This window comes from Chlorocebus sabaeus, chromosome 20, assembly GCF_047675955.1.
Source record: "Chlorocebus sabaeus isolate Y175 chromosome 20, mChlSab1.0.hap1, whole genome shotgun sequence".
NCBI classification, from domain to species: Eukaryota; Metazoa; Chordata; class Mammalia; order Primates; family Cercopithecidae; genus Chlorocebus; species Chlorocebus sabaeus.
Window position 1 is genome coordinate 22,883,941 of NC_132923.1, and position 12,980 is coordinate 22,896,920.

Genomic DNA, 12,980 nt, shown 5'->3' on the forward strand with positions numbered 1-12,980 from the left:
ACCCACCACCATGCCCAGCCACTTTTTGTATTTTTAGTAGAGACAGAGTTTCACCATGTTGGCCAGGCTGGTCTTAAACTCTCGACCTCAGGTATCCTCCCGCCTTGGCCCCTCCCAAAGTGTTGGGATTACAGGGGTGAGCCACCGTGCCTGGCCACTATTTCTCACCGTATACAAAAACCAAGCCAAAATAGATTAATGATTTAAATGTAAGACCTGAAACTGCTAGAAGAAAACATAGGGGAAATGCTTCAGAACATTGGTCTGGGTAAAGATTTTATAGAGAAGACCTCAGAAGCACAGGTAACAAGCAAAAATAGACAAATAGGATTGTATCAAACTAGAAAGCTTCCGCACAGCAAAGGAAACAATCAAGATTAAAGAGACAACCTACAGAATGAGAGAAAACATTTGCAAACTTTTCATCTGAAAAAGGATTAATATATATAAGGAACTCAAATAACTCAATAGCAAAAATCCAAATACTTCAATTTTAAAATGAACGATTGAGCTGAAGAGACATCTCTCAAAAGAAGACAATACAGACGGCCAACAGGTATATGAAAAAATGCTCGATATCACCAGTCATTAGGGAAATGCAAATCAAACCACAATGAGATACCATGTCAACCTAGTTTAGAATGGCTATTATCAAAAAGACAAAAAAAAAAAAAAATGCTGGCAAGGATGCAGAGAAAGGGGAATTCTTATACACTGGTGGTGTGAATGTAAATTAGTACAGCCACTATGAAAAACAGTATTGCGGTTCCTCAAACAACTAGAAATAGAACTACCATGTGATCCAGCAGTCTCAGTATATATCCAAAGGAAAGATAATCTATACGTCGAAGGAATATCTGTATTCCTATGTTTATTGCAGCATTATTCACAATAGTCATGACATGGAATTCATACGTGTCCATCAACAGATGAATGGATAAAGAAAATATGGTATATATACACAATGGAATATTATTTAGCTGTAAGAAAGAATGAAGTTGTGTCATTCACGGCAACATGAATGGAAATGGAGAACATTATGCAGAGTGAAATAAGCCAGGCACAGAACGATAAATACTTCGTGTTCTCACACATACATGGAAGCTAAAAAGTTGATCTCATAGAAGTAGAGAGTAGAATAGTAGTTACTAGAGGTGTGGAAGTGTAAGAGGGAGGGAACGACAGATAGCCAATGCTTGGTTAACAAATACAAAAGTACAGCTACATAGGAATAAGGTTTAGTGTTCTGTAGCACTGTGAGGTGGCTATAATTAACCACAATTTATTATATGTTTTCAGAAACCTAGCAGAGTGGATTTTGAATGAACCCAACACAAAGAAATGATAAATGTTCAAGGTGATATAGTTTGATCATTATACATTGTATACATGTATTGAAATATCACATTCTACCCCATAAATGTGCACAATTATAACGTGTCAATTAAAAATAGTAGAGCAAAAAAAAAGATGAAAGTTATTTGTTTTTGAGGAGTGAAATTCAGAGGAGAGGAGAGATGGCTCAGGGGGCTATTATTTTTCATGTATTGATCTGTTGGCACTATTCGAATATTTTAAAAAGTGATAAAGTATGTGGATGCATTAGTGGAGAGGATTAAAAACTAAAACAAAATGTGTATTAATGGCAAGTTCCTTTAAGGAGCTTTAGGATTAAAGTGTCCTTAGTAAAAGGGAATCAGATATACAGAAAAAAAAATTTAAGTTTATTTTCTGTATTTAAAAGGGCTTTTCTGACTGGGCACAGAGGCTCACACCTATAATCCCGGCACTTCTGGGAGGCCGAGGTGAGTGGATCACCTGAGGTCAGGAGTTTGAGACTAGCCTGGCCAACATGGTGAAACCCCATCTCTACTAAAAATACGAAAAATTAGCCGGGCTTAATGGTGGGCACCTGTAATTCCAGCTACTTAGGGGGCTGAGTCAGGAGAATCACTTGAACCCGGGAGGCAGAGGTTGCAGTGAGCCGAGATCACACCATTGCTTTCCAGCCTGGGCAACAAGAGCGAAACTACGTCTCAAAAAAAGAAAAAGTAAATAAAAGGGCTTTTATTTATTTCTGGTTTTGTTTTTGTTTTGTTTTATCCTAGGGTTTGAAAAACAAACCAAAAAAGATGGGCCACATAAAGCCAGACTTGATTGACGTTGACTTAATCAGAGGTTAGTTCTAAAATTGTTTTTTATGTACATTATTATATTATTTCAGGTGGTGCCTAATTTTTAATATCTTCTCTATATGATGGTGTACTTTAATTTCCAAATGTAACACTTTACTCTCATCACTCAGGCTTTAGCACTTTTTCTACCTCTGCCTTAATACTGTGTGGCTCTATAAATTACATGCATACATGTAAAAGAGGGATGAACATAGAGATTTGCTGTTGTGTAATTAGATAAATAGGTTGTTTAACATTCAAGTAAGCCTGACTTATTTTGAGCTTCCGTCCTAGTGATTGAGGCAAGAAGTTATTACATTTAACAAACATCTAAGAGGGTTTTTTCTTTTTTTTTTTTTAACTGAACAGGTTTTGTGCTGATGTTTGCACTCACCTGTTTTTAATGTAGTGCTACAGGTGGGCATCAATACAGTGTATATAAATGTTTGATGTTTTGTTTTATTGTATGTTTAAAGGGTCAACATTTGCCAAAGCAAAACCTGAAATTCCATGGACATCTCTGACTCGGAAGGGGCTTGTTCGAGTTGTATTTTTTCCATTGTTCAGCAATTGGTGGATTCAGGTTACCTCTTTAAGAATCTTTGTTTGGCTGTTACTACTTTATTTCATGCAAGGTAATTGGCAGAGTTGGAATAAGCAATGACAGTTTCTTTTTGCTGCTTTTGCTATTAAATAATTATCTACAGTTTTTACATTTACCCTTTCACTTGACGGTTTAAAGTATGCAGAAGTGAAGAGACATAGGCCATTCGGGGTTCATCTTAAAATTACCTGCTACATTAGAGCAAACATACTTGTGTAACTCTTTCTCTTCACTTGGATTTCTTTCTACCTGTCTCACTGGCCAGGCCTTTTCTGTCTTTTCTTGTGTCTGACCTCTGAGCCTTTGAAATTGGGTATGTGTGTTTTTTGTTTTTGAGACAGGGTCTCTCTCTGTCACCCAGGCTGGAGTGCAGTGGCATGATCACAGCTCACTGCAGCCTTGACCTCCCAGACTCAAGCAATCCTTCCACCTCAGCCTCCCAAATAGCTGGCACTACAGGCGTATGCCCTTGTGCCTGGCTAATTTTTGTATTTTTTTGTAGAGACCAGGTGTTGTCATGCTGCCCAGGCTGGTCTTGAACTCTTGGGCTCAAAAGTGTTGGGATTACAGGTATGAGCCACCATGTTCCGCCTGAATATTGGATTACCTAAAGTTTGCACCCTAGGTTCTGTTCTTTAAGTAGTCTCATTAAGGCCTGTTGCTTTAAATATAATTGATATACAGATAATTCCCAAGTCTGTATCTTCAGGCCAGATCTCTCTGCTGAACTTCAGACTTACAGATCTAATTGGCTGCTTGACATTTCCATATGGAGATTTAATTATATAAATCTGGTATCAAGATACCAGATGGTATCTTGAACTTAATTATATAAAAAATGGAACTCTTGACTTGTGTGTGTGTGTGCTGCACACATGTGTATGTGTGTGTAAACTTGTTCCTATTTGTGTCTCCAATTCATTAAGTGATACCATCAGTCACCCAGTATTCAGGTGAAAAATGAAAGCTTCCTACTCTACCCTACCATCAACTCTCATGTGTAATCTATCACCAAGTCTGTGAGTTCTTCCCCCAGATTTGTCACTCTGTTTATCTCAGTCTCTGCTGCCATGATCATTGTCCACAGCACCAGCATTTCTTTGCTTAGACCACTGGAATAACATCTACTCTGAGCCTTCTTTCTACCAATCATTCTTTCCACAGCAATTAGCAAAATCTTTTAAAAACAGAAACCATATAATGTCATTTTCCTGCTTAAAACCCTGTAGTGACTTCTGTTGACCTTAGAATAAAAATCCAAAGTTCTTACCATGGCCTATACTGCCCTGCAGGACCTGGTCCCTGTTCTCCTCTCAGACATCATCTTCTCTATTTCTTACCACTCTGTTTGTGCTGGCTCTAGGCATAATGTCCTTTTTTTTGTTCATCACACACAGCTGTTTTGTTTTGTTTGAAGCATTTGGAGTTTGGCTGTTTTTTCCCAGGCTGGAGTGCAATGGTGCGATCTCGGCTCACTGCAACCTCTGCCTCCTAGGCTTAAGTGATTCTCGTGCCTCAGCATCCCGAGTAGCTGGGATTATAGGTGTGTGCCACCATGTCCAGCTAATTTTTGGTATTTTTAGTGGAGATGGAGTGTCACCATGTTGGCCAGGCTGTTCTCAAACTCCTGACCTCAGGTGATCCGTCCGCCTCAGCCTCCCAAAGTGTTGAGATTACGGGTGTGAGTCACTGCACCCGGCTGTTTGAAGCATTCTTAAGGCTTTTAAAATGGCTGGCTTTTTTCTCACCTTTAAATCTCAGCTGGGATGTAAATTCCATAAAGAGACCATTCCTATCTATATTTCTAAGTAGTCCTAATACCCTCTAGTCACTATCATAAGAATCAATTTTAATTTCTGGGTTACACATCACTACCTGATGTTTTCTAACTGTGTACAGGGACCCAGTGTATTCTCTTTACGAATGTATCCCCATTGTCTACCAAGGAAGTAGGCAGTATGTACTATGGTTACACCTGCGCAAAAAGGCATGAATTAGAACAAAGAGTGGGAGAAAGTTGGGTTAAGGTGAAAGAATTATGTTTTTTTTTTCTTTTATCTGTGTCAGTTTAAAAAATTTTTAAGTTATAGAGTGAAAAATATATGTATATATTTACAGATTTATAGGTTTAATATTTTTTAAGTTGTGAAAGTGTCATTTATTAGAATATCTGTAATGGAAGTGTTCCACATCTGTGCTGCCCAGTATAGTAGCTACTTAGCCATATGTGGCTATTGAGTATTCAAAATGTAGTTAGTGTCAATAAGAGACTGAATTTTAAATTTTATTTGATTTAAATTAAGTCTTCATAACCATCATTTTAATGGCTGCATAATCATTCATCACGTGGACATACCGTCATTTAAAACTATCATTTTAATGTCTGTACAGTCTATCATATGTAGTCATAGGTATCATATGGATTTATAAACATCTTTATATGGCTGCCTTTTTTTTTTTTCTTTTTGAGACAGAGTCTCACTGTTGCCCAGGCTGGAGTATAGTGGTGTGGTCTTGGCTTACTGCAACCTCTGCCTCCCAGGTTCAAGTGATTCTCTTGCCTCAGCCTCCCAAGTAACTGGAACTACAGACACACACCACCACGCCTGGCTAATTTCTGTATTTTTAGTAGAGAGAGGGTTTCACTATGTTGGCTAGGCTGGTCTTGAACTCCTGACCTCAGGTGATCCTCCTGCTTCAGCCTCCCAGAGTTCTGGGATTACAGGTATGAACCACCACACCTGGCCTATATAGCTTTTTAATAGTCCATTATGTAAGAGTACTGTAATTTATGTAACCTTTCTCTCTGAGTCTGTTCAGGCTGCTATAAGAAAAATATCATAGACTGGGTGGCTTATCAACAACACAACTTTATTTCTGACAGTTTTGGAGGCTAGGAAGTCCAGGATCAAGGTGCCAGAAGATGTGGTATCTGGTGAGGACCTGATTTCTGATTCATTGGTGTCAGTCTTCTTGCTGTGTCCTTATGTGGTGAAAGGGGCAAGGGAGCTCTTAGGAGTCATTTTATAAGGCCACTTCCATGAGGGCACTCATCCCCAAACTTACCAACTGGTTATATGTGACTGGGGACCTCCCTAATATGCTGTCTCACTTTTTACAATGTGCATAGGCTGATAACTTTTCAAATCTTTAAGTTAATCCTTCCTTTTTGCTTAACAATTCTGTCTTTTAAGTCATTTCTCTCTTCTCACATTTTACTGTGAGAAGCACATAGGAAGAGCCAAGCTGTACCTTTATCACTTTGCTTAGAAATAGCTCCAGCTAAATATGCAATTTCATCACTTGCAAGTTTCACTTTCCACAGAATCCTAGACCATAAATACAGTTCAGCAAGTTCTTTACCACTCTGTAACAGAGTGTTTTTCCTTCAGTTTCTAATAACATATTATTTCTCATTTCTATCTGAGACCTCATCAGAATGGACTTTACCTTGTATTTTACCAATACTCTGTTCATGGTTACTTAGGTATTCTCTAAGAAGACTGAGGCTTTTTCTGTAGCTCCCCTCTTTTCTTTCTTTGTTTTTGTTTGTTTTATTTTGTTTTTCAAGACAGAGTCTTGCTCTGTTGCCCAAGCTGGAGTGCAGTGGCACGATCTTGGCTCACTGCAACCTCCGCCTCCCGGGTTCAAGCGATTCTCCTGTCTCAGCCTCCCGAGTAGCTGGGATTACAGGCGCCTGCCACCATGCCTGACTAATTTTTGTATTTTCAGTAGAGATGGGGTTTCACCATGTTGACCAGGCTGAAAGTCCTGACCTTAGGTGATCCACCCGCCATGGCTTCCTAGCGCGTTGGGATTACTGGCGTGAACCACTGCACCTGGCCTCCTCTTTTCTTTCTGATTCCTCACCAGAATCTCTTTTAAAAAGGTTTAAGGCAATCCAGGCTTTTTCTACTGTGTACCTCAGTATTCTTCTAGTCTCTACCCATTACCTATTTCTAAAGCTGCTTCCACATTTTTAGGTATTTGTTATAGTAGGACCCCCATTCTCAGTACCAATTTCTATCTTATGCCACTTGGGCTGATAAAACAAAAATATCATGGCCTAGGTGCTTTATAAATAACAAAAATTTATTTTTCACAGTTCTGGAGGCTGAGAAGTTCAGATCAGAGCACTAGCAGATTCAGTGTCTGGTGAGGGTCTGCTTCTTTCTGGGTCCTCATGTTGCTGAAGGGGCACAGGAGCTCTCTGGAGTCTCTTTAATAAGGTTACTAATCTCATTCATGAGAGCTCTGCCTTCATGACCTAATCAGCTACCAAAGGCCCCATCTCCTAATATGGTCACATTAAGGATTAGGATTTCAATATGAATTTTGTTGGGGACATACTTTCTAGCATCTTCCCATATTGTGGGCATTTAGGTTGTTTCTATGTTTTTTCTATTAATAATGCCATCAGGAACAAAGTTTTCCTTATTTTATATTATTTCTTTAGAATTTGTTCTTTGAAATAGAATTAACAGATCAAAGAATGCGGACATTTAAGGGTTTTTGTACATACAGTGAAATTGCTGGTGGCACAGTTCTTTTGGAAAGCAATAGATGAGGATACTTGTTTTACCATGCATTATTATAATTTTAAAATTGTTATCTAGGTGGGGGGCGGTGGTTCAAGCCTGTAATTCCAGCACTTTGGGAAGCTGAGGTGGGAAGACTTGAGGCCAGGAGTTTGAGACCAGCTTGGGAAACATAGCAAGATCCCATCTTTAAAAAAAAAAAAAAGGAAAAAAAAAGTTTAAAAAATTAGTGGGGCATGGTGGTGCATGCCTGTAGTTCCAGCTACTTATGAGACTGAGGTGGGAGGATCACTTGAGCCCCCAGGAGTTTGAGGTTACAGTGAGTTATGATTCATCACTGCACTCTAGCCTGGCTGACAGAGTAAGACCCTGATTGCATCTCTGCCCACATCTGCAACAAAAAATTGTTACCTAATTTGACACGCAAAAAATATTTTGCTTGTTGAATATGCATTTCCTTGGTCACTTGTAAGGGTGAAATTTAGGTATTTTTTCCACACATTTATTATTAAATTATTTATTCCTTCCTTGTTGATAGATACTGCATCATATATAGAGAAAATTTCCATATATGCCATGGTCTGTTTCCAGACTACATATTCTGTACCGTCAGTTTTGGTTATTCTATGCCATATGTTAAATGGCACATAAATAATTTTGGTTATTCTCATATCTGTGCCATGTACTAAATTTTCGTATTTGCCATGGTGTGTTTCTGGACTACATACTCTGTACCATTAATTTCTGGTTATTCTCATATCTATGCCACACTGCTTTCATTACTACAGCTATTTAATATGGATTAACATTGAGCAGGAAATTTTTTTTTTTTCTTTTGGGATGGAGTCTCACTCTATTGCCCAGGCTGGAGTGCAGTGGTGTGATCTCAGCTCACTGCAACCTCTGCCTGGGTTCAAGCAATTTTCCTGCCTCAGCCTCCCAAGTAGCTGGAATTGCAGGCATGTGCCACTACGCCTGACAAACTTTTGTATTTTTAGTAGAGATGGGGTTTCCCCATGTTGACCATGGTGGTCTCGAACTCCTGACCTCATGATCCACCTGTGTTGGCCTCCCAAAGTGCTGGGATTACAGGCCTGAGCCACTGCGCCTGGCCAAGTATTTCTTTATTATTCTGTTTTCCCACATTTTCTCTCATGCTTTCTTGTTTATCCTTTCCAAAATAGTTTAGCATTATTTTATCATGATTAAAACCAAAAAACCCCACAATATAGGAATTTGGATTGGAATTCTCTGATTATCCCCTTTCCCCAGCACACATACACAAATATAGATATATACATATATTTTTGGAGGATGGACAGAAAATATGACTTCTTTACAATATTCTCTTTGCTATACAGAAATATGATATTGCTCTCCTTTTAATCGGGACTTCCTTTTTTTTTTTTTTTTTTTTTTTTAAATTGAGATGGAGTCTCGCTTGTTGCCCAGGCTGGAGTGCAGTGGCATTATCTCGACTCACTGCAACCTCTGCCTCCTGGGTGCAAGCGATTCTCATGCCTCAGCCTCCTGAGTAGCTGGGACTACAGGTGAGTGCCACCATGCCTGGCTAATTTTTTTTGTATTTTTAGTAGAGACAGGGTTTCGCTGCATTGGCCAGGCTGGTCTTGAACTCCTGATCTCAGGTAATCCTCCCACCTCGGCCTCCCAAAGTGCTGAGATTACAGGCGTGAGCCACAGCGCCTGGCCTTAATCAGGACTTCTATTTATCCCTCAGTAAAGCTTTGCAGGATTTTTTTCTTTCTTTTTTTTTTTTTTTTAATATAGACAGGGTCTCACTCTTACTCCCAGGCTGCAGTGCAATGGCCTGATGGTATTTCACTACAGCCTTGAGCCCAGGCAATCCTCCTGCCTCAGCCTGTTGAGTAGCTGGGACAGTAGGGGTGTGCCACCATGCTCAGCTGGTGTTTTTTATTTTTTATTTTTAGAGATGGGCTCTCACTATATTGCCCAGTCTGGTCTTTGAACTCCTGGTGTCAAGTGATCAAGTGATCTTCCTGTCTCAGCCTCCCAAGTGTTGGAGTTACAGGTGTGAGCCACCACACCCAGCCCTGGATTTTTTTCTTATAAGGCCCCCTTAGATCTTATTAAATTCAGTTTTTTTTTTTTGTTATTGTGGTAAAATGTACACAGCATGAAATACACCATCTTAACCATTTCTCAGTGTGGAGTTCAGTGGCATTGAGTATATTGATATTGGAATACAACCATCAACACCGTTTATTTCCAGAAATTTTTTCATCTTCCCAAACTGAAACTCCGTACCCATTAAACTCCCTATTTCCCCTACCCATAGTCCCTGGCAACCACCATTCTACCTTGTCTCTATGATTTTGACTACTCTGGGAACATCATATAAGCGGAATCATATAATATTTGTCCTTTTGCAACTGGCTTATTTCACTTAGCATAATATCCTCGAGGTTGCCCATGTAGAATGTTTCAGAATTCTTCCTTTTAAAGGCTGAATTGTATTCCATTGTATGTATATACCATGTTTAGCTTATACATTCATCTATTGAGAGATACTTAGAGATTTCCACCTGAAATTTAAATAGTTTGTCTTTGTTGCTGCTGCTGAAAATACGTGACTTTTTAAGTCTATTTTTACAAGTTTTAAGTGGTTTTTGCTGTCACATTTGAAAGCTATTGGTTTATAATTAAAATTGTTATAACCAGCTGCTTTATTAAACTCTTTGTCATCAATTCTAATAGTTTTTCAGTGCTTGTATTAGATTTTATAATGATACAACCATATGGTTGGCAAATAATGAAAATTTGGTTTTCTCCTTTCATATACATTTCATTTACTTTCACTGAATCAGTCAACATTTCAGAGTCATGTTAAGTGATAACAGTGAGTGGTCATGTTGTTTTGTTCCTGATTCAGAATATCTTCACTAACATATAATGTGTATTTATTTTACTTATATATTCTTTAGCATGATAAGGAAATATTTTTATTCTTAATAGTTTAGAAAATATGGGCATTTGAGATGAATTACAAATCAAGAACAAATGTGTGTGTGTGTGTGTGTGTGTGTGTTTTTGAGATGGAGTCTCGCTCTGTTGCCCAGGCTGGAGTGCAGTGGCCGGATCTCAGCTCACTGCAAGCTCTGTCTCCCTGGTTTATGCCATTCTCCTGCCTCAGCCTCCCGAGTAGCTGGGACTACAGGTGCCCGCCACCTCGCCCGGCTTTTTTTTTGTATTTTTTAGTAGAGACGGGGTTTCACCGTGTTAGCCAGGATGGTCTCGATCTCCTGACCTCGTGATCCGCCCGTCTCAGCCTCCCAAAGTGCTGGGATTACAGGCTTGAGCCACCACGCCTGGCTGTGTGTGTGTTTTTTGATACAATGCTTTTTTTTTTTTACTGTTACCTGGAGTTGGGCCAGACTTCACAGGTTTAGGGCACAGTCCTCTACAAGACTGCTCTCACTTCAGATACCAGCCTCAAGTTTGGGGGTCGCCAGGGTCACTCTCACTTCTGACCAGGGTAGCTATAGTTTTAGGTCCCCCAGGCATTCCCTCAGATTTGATGATTGGATGGAATGACTCTCAGAACTCCAGAAAGTACTAAACTTACAATTATAGTTTCATTATAGCAACAGAACATAAATGAGAAGAGAGGTATAGGAGTGTTTGGGATAGTTCCAAACAGGATGCTTCCGTTGTCCTCAGGTAGCAATATGCAGAATATTGCCACCCTGCTAGGGAAGAAGCTCTCCTTAGCTTTGGTATGTAGAGTTTTTATTGAGACTTTATTATTTAGGCTTGATTGACGGGATCATTGACATGTGGTTGAACGCAGTCTCCATCCCCCTTTACTCCTCAGAGGTCTCCTATGGCTCAAAGACCCAAGCCTTTAATCACATAGTTGGTCTTTTTGGGGTGACCAGCAGCCATCCTTAGGTACCTTGTTAGCATAAACTATCAGGCTTGGCACAAGGGGCCCACAATGAATAGCAAAGGTACTTCTGTCACTTAGGAAATTCAAGGGTTTAGAGGTTACCTCCGAGGAACTGGAATCAAATGCCAACCAAATTCTTTTTATTTTTTAACTTCTTAATTTTTGTGGGTATATAGTAGGTATATATATTTATAAGGTACATGAGATTCTTTGATACAAGCATGCAATGCATAATAATCACATCATGGCAAGTAGGGTGTTCATCTTCTCAAGCATTTATCCTTTGTGTTACAAACAATCCAGTTATACTCTTATAGTTCATTTTAAATGTACAATTAAATTATTGACTATAGGTCAGCCTGTTGTGCTGTCAAATACTAGGTATTTTTCATTCTGTCCCATGAACCATCCCCACATCCCCTACTCCACCCCCACTACCTTTCTCAGCCTCAGAGCCTTCTACTCTCTGTCTCCTTGAGTTCAGTCTTTTTCATTTTTAGCTCCCACAAATAAGTGAGAACATGTGAAGTTTGTCTTTCTGTGCTTGGTTTTTATCACTTAACATAATGTCCTTTAGTCCCATCCATGTTGTTGCCAGTGACAGAATCTTACTCTTTTTTATGGCTGAATAGTACTCCGTTGTGTATATGTACCACATTTTCTTTATCCATTCATCTGCTGATGGACACTTAGGTTGCTTCCAAATCTTGGCTATTGTGAACAGTGCTGCAACAAGTGTGGGAGTGACTCTGATATACTGATTTCCTTCCTTTCTTTTGTTCTTTTTTGTTTGTTTGTTTTGAGACAGAGTCTCATTCTGTCACCCAGGGACTGGAGTGCAGTGGCACAATCTCAGTTCACTGCAACCCTCTGCCTCCTGGGTTCAAGTGATTCTCCTGCCTCACCGTCCCGAGTAGCTGGGATTACAGGTGCCTGCCACCATGCCTAGCAAATTTTTGTATTTTTAGTAGAGACAGGGTTTCACCATGTTGCCCAGGCTGGTCTTGAACTCCTCACCTCAAGTGATCCGCCCACTTTGGCCTCTCAAAGTGCTGGGATTACAGGCATGAGCCACAGTGCCCAGCCACCATTTTCCTTTCTTTCGGGCATATACCCAGCAGTGGGATTGCTGGATCATATGATAGTTCTATTTTTCTTTGTTTGAGGAACCTCCAAGCTGTTCTTCATAGTGTTTGTACTACTTTACATTCCCACCAACAGTGTACGGGGGTTCCCTTTTCTCCATATCCTCTCCAGCATTTGCTATCGCCTGTCTTTTGGATAAAAGCCATTTTAACTGAGGTAAGATGATATCTCATTTTGGTTTTGATTTGCATTTCTGTGATCAATGATGTGAGTACCTTCTCATTTACCTGTTTGGCATTTGTATGTCTTCTTTTGTGAAATGTCTATTCAGATATTTTGCCCATTTTAAAATCAGATTATTAGATTATTTCCTATAGACTTGTTTGAGCTCCTTATATATTCTGGTTATTAATCCCTTGTCAGATGGATAATTTGCAAAGACTTTCTCTCATTCTGTGAGTTGTCTCTTCTCTTGGTTGATTGTTTCCTTTGCTGTATAGAAGCTTCCCCTGCCCCACCTCCCCACTCCCACCCCCACCCCATCCCTGAGATGGAGTCTTGCTCTGTCGCCCAGGCTGGAGTGCAGTGTCGTGATCTTGGTTTAACTTGATGTGACCCATTTGTCCATTTTTGCTTCACCAACCAAAAAA

At 39.7% G+C, this 12,980-nt stretch overlaps 1 protein-coding gene across 12 annotated transcripts in view; it reads left to right on the forward strand.

Moving 5' to 3' along the window:
• Positions 1-12,980, forward strand: part of PHTF1 (putative homeodomain transcription factor 1) — a 61,202-nt gene that overhangs the window by 17,853 nt on the left and 30,369 nt on the right. For 11 of the 12 annotated variants that reach the window (XR_012089977.1, XR_012089976.1, XR_012089975.1 and 8 more), the window contains 2 exons: positions 2,109-2,178; positions 2,651-2,809. The exons of the other annotated variant lie outside the window; for it this stretch is intronic. Coding sequence is in view for 8 of the 11 variants with exons in the window: in XM_037998077.2 (XP_037854005.1) it covers positions 2,109-2,178; positions 2,651-2,809 (229 nt within the window). In the remaining 3 variants the exon portion in view is untranslated. The remainder of the gene's footprint in view (positions 1-2,108; positions 2,179-2,650; positions 2,810-12,980) is intronic. 12 annotated transcript variants of the gene reach the window in all.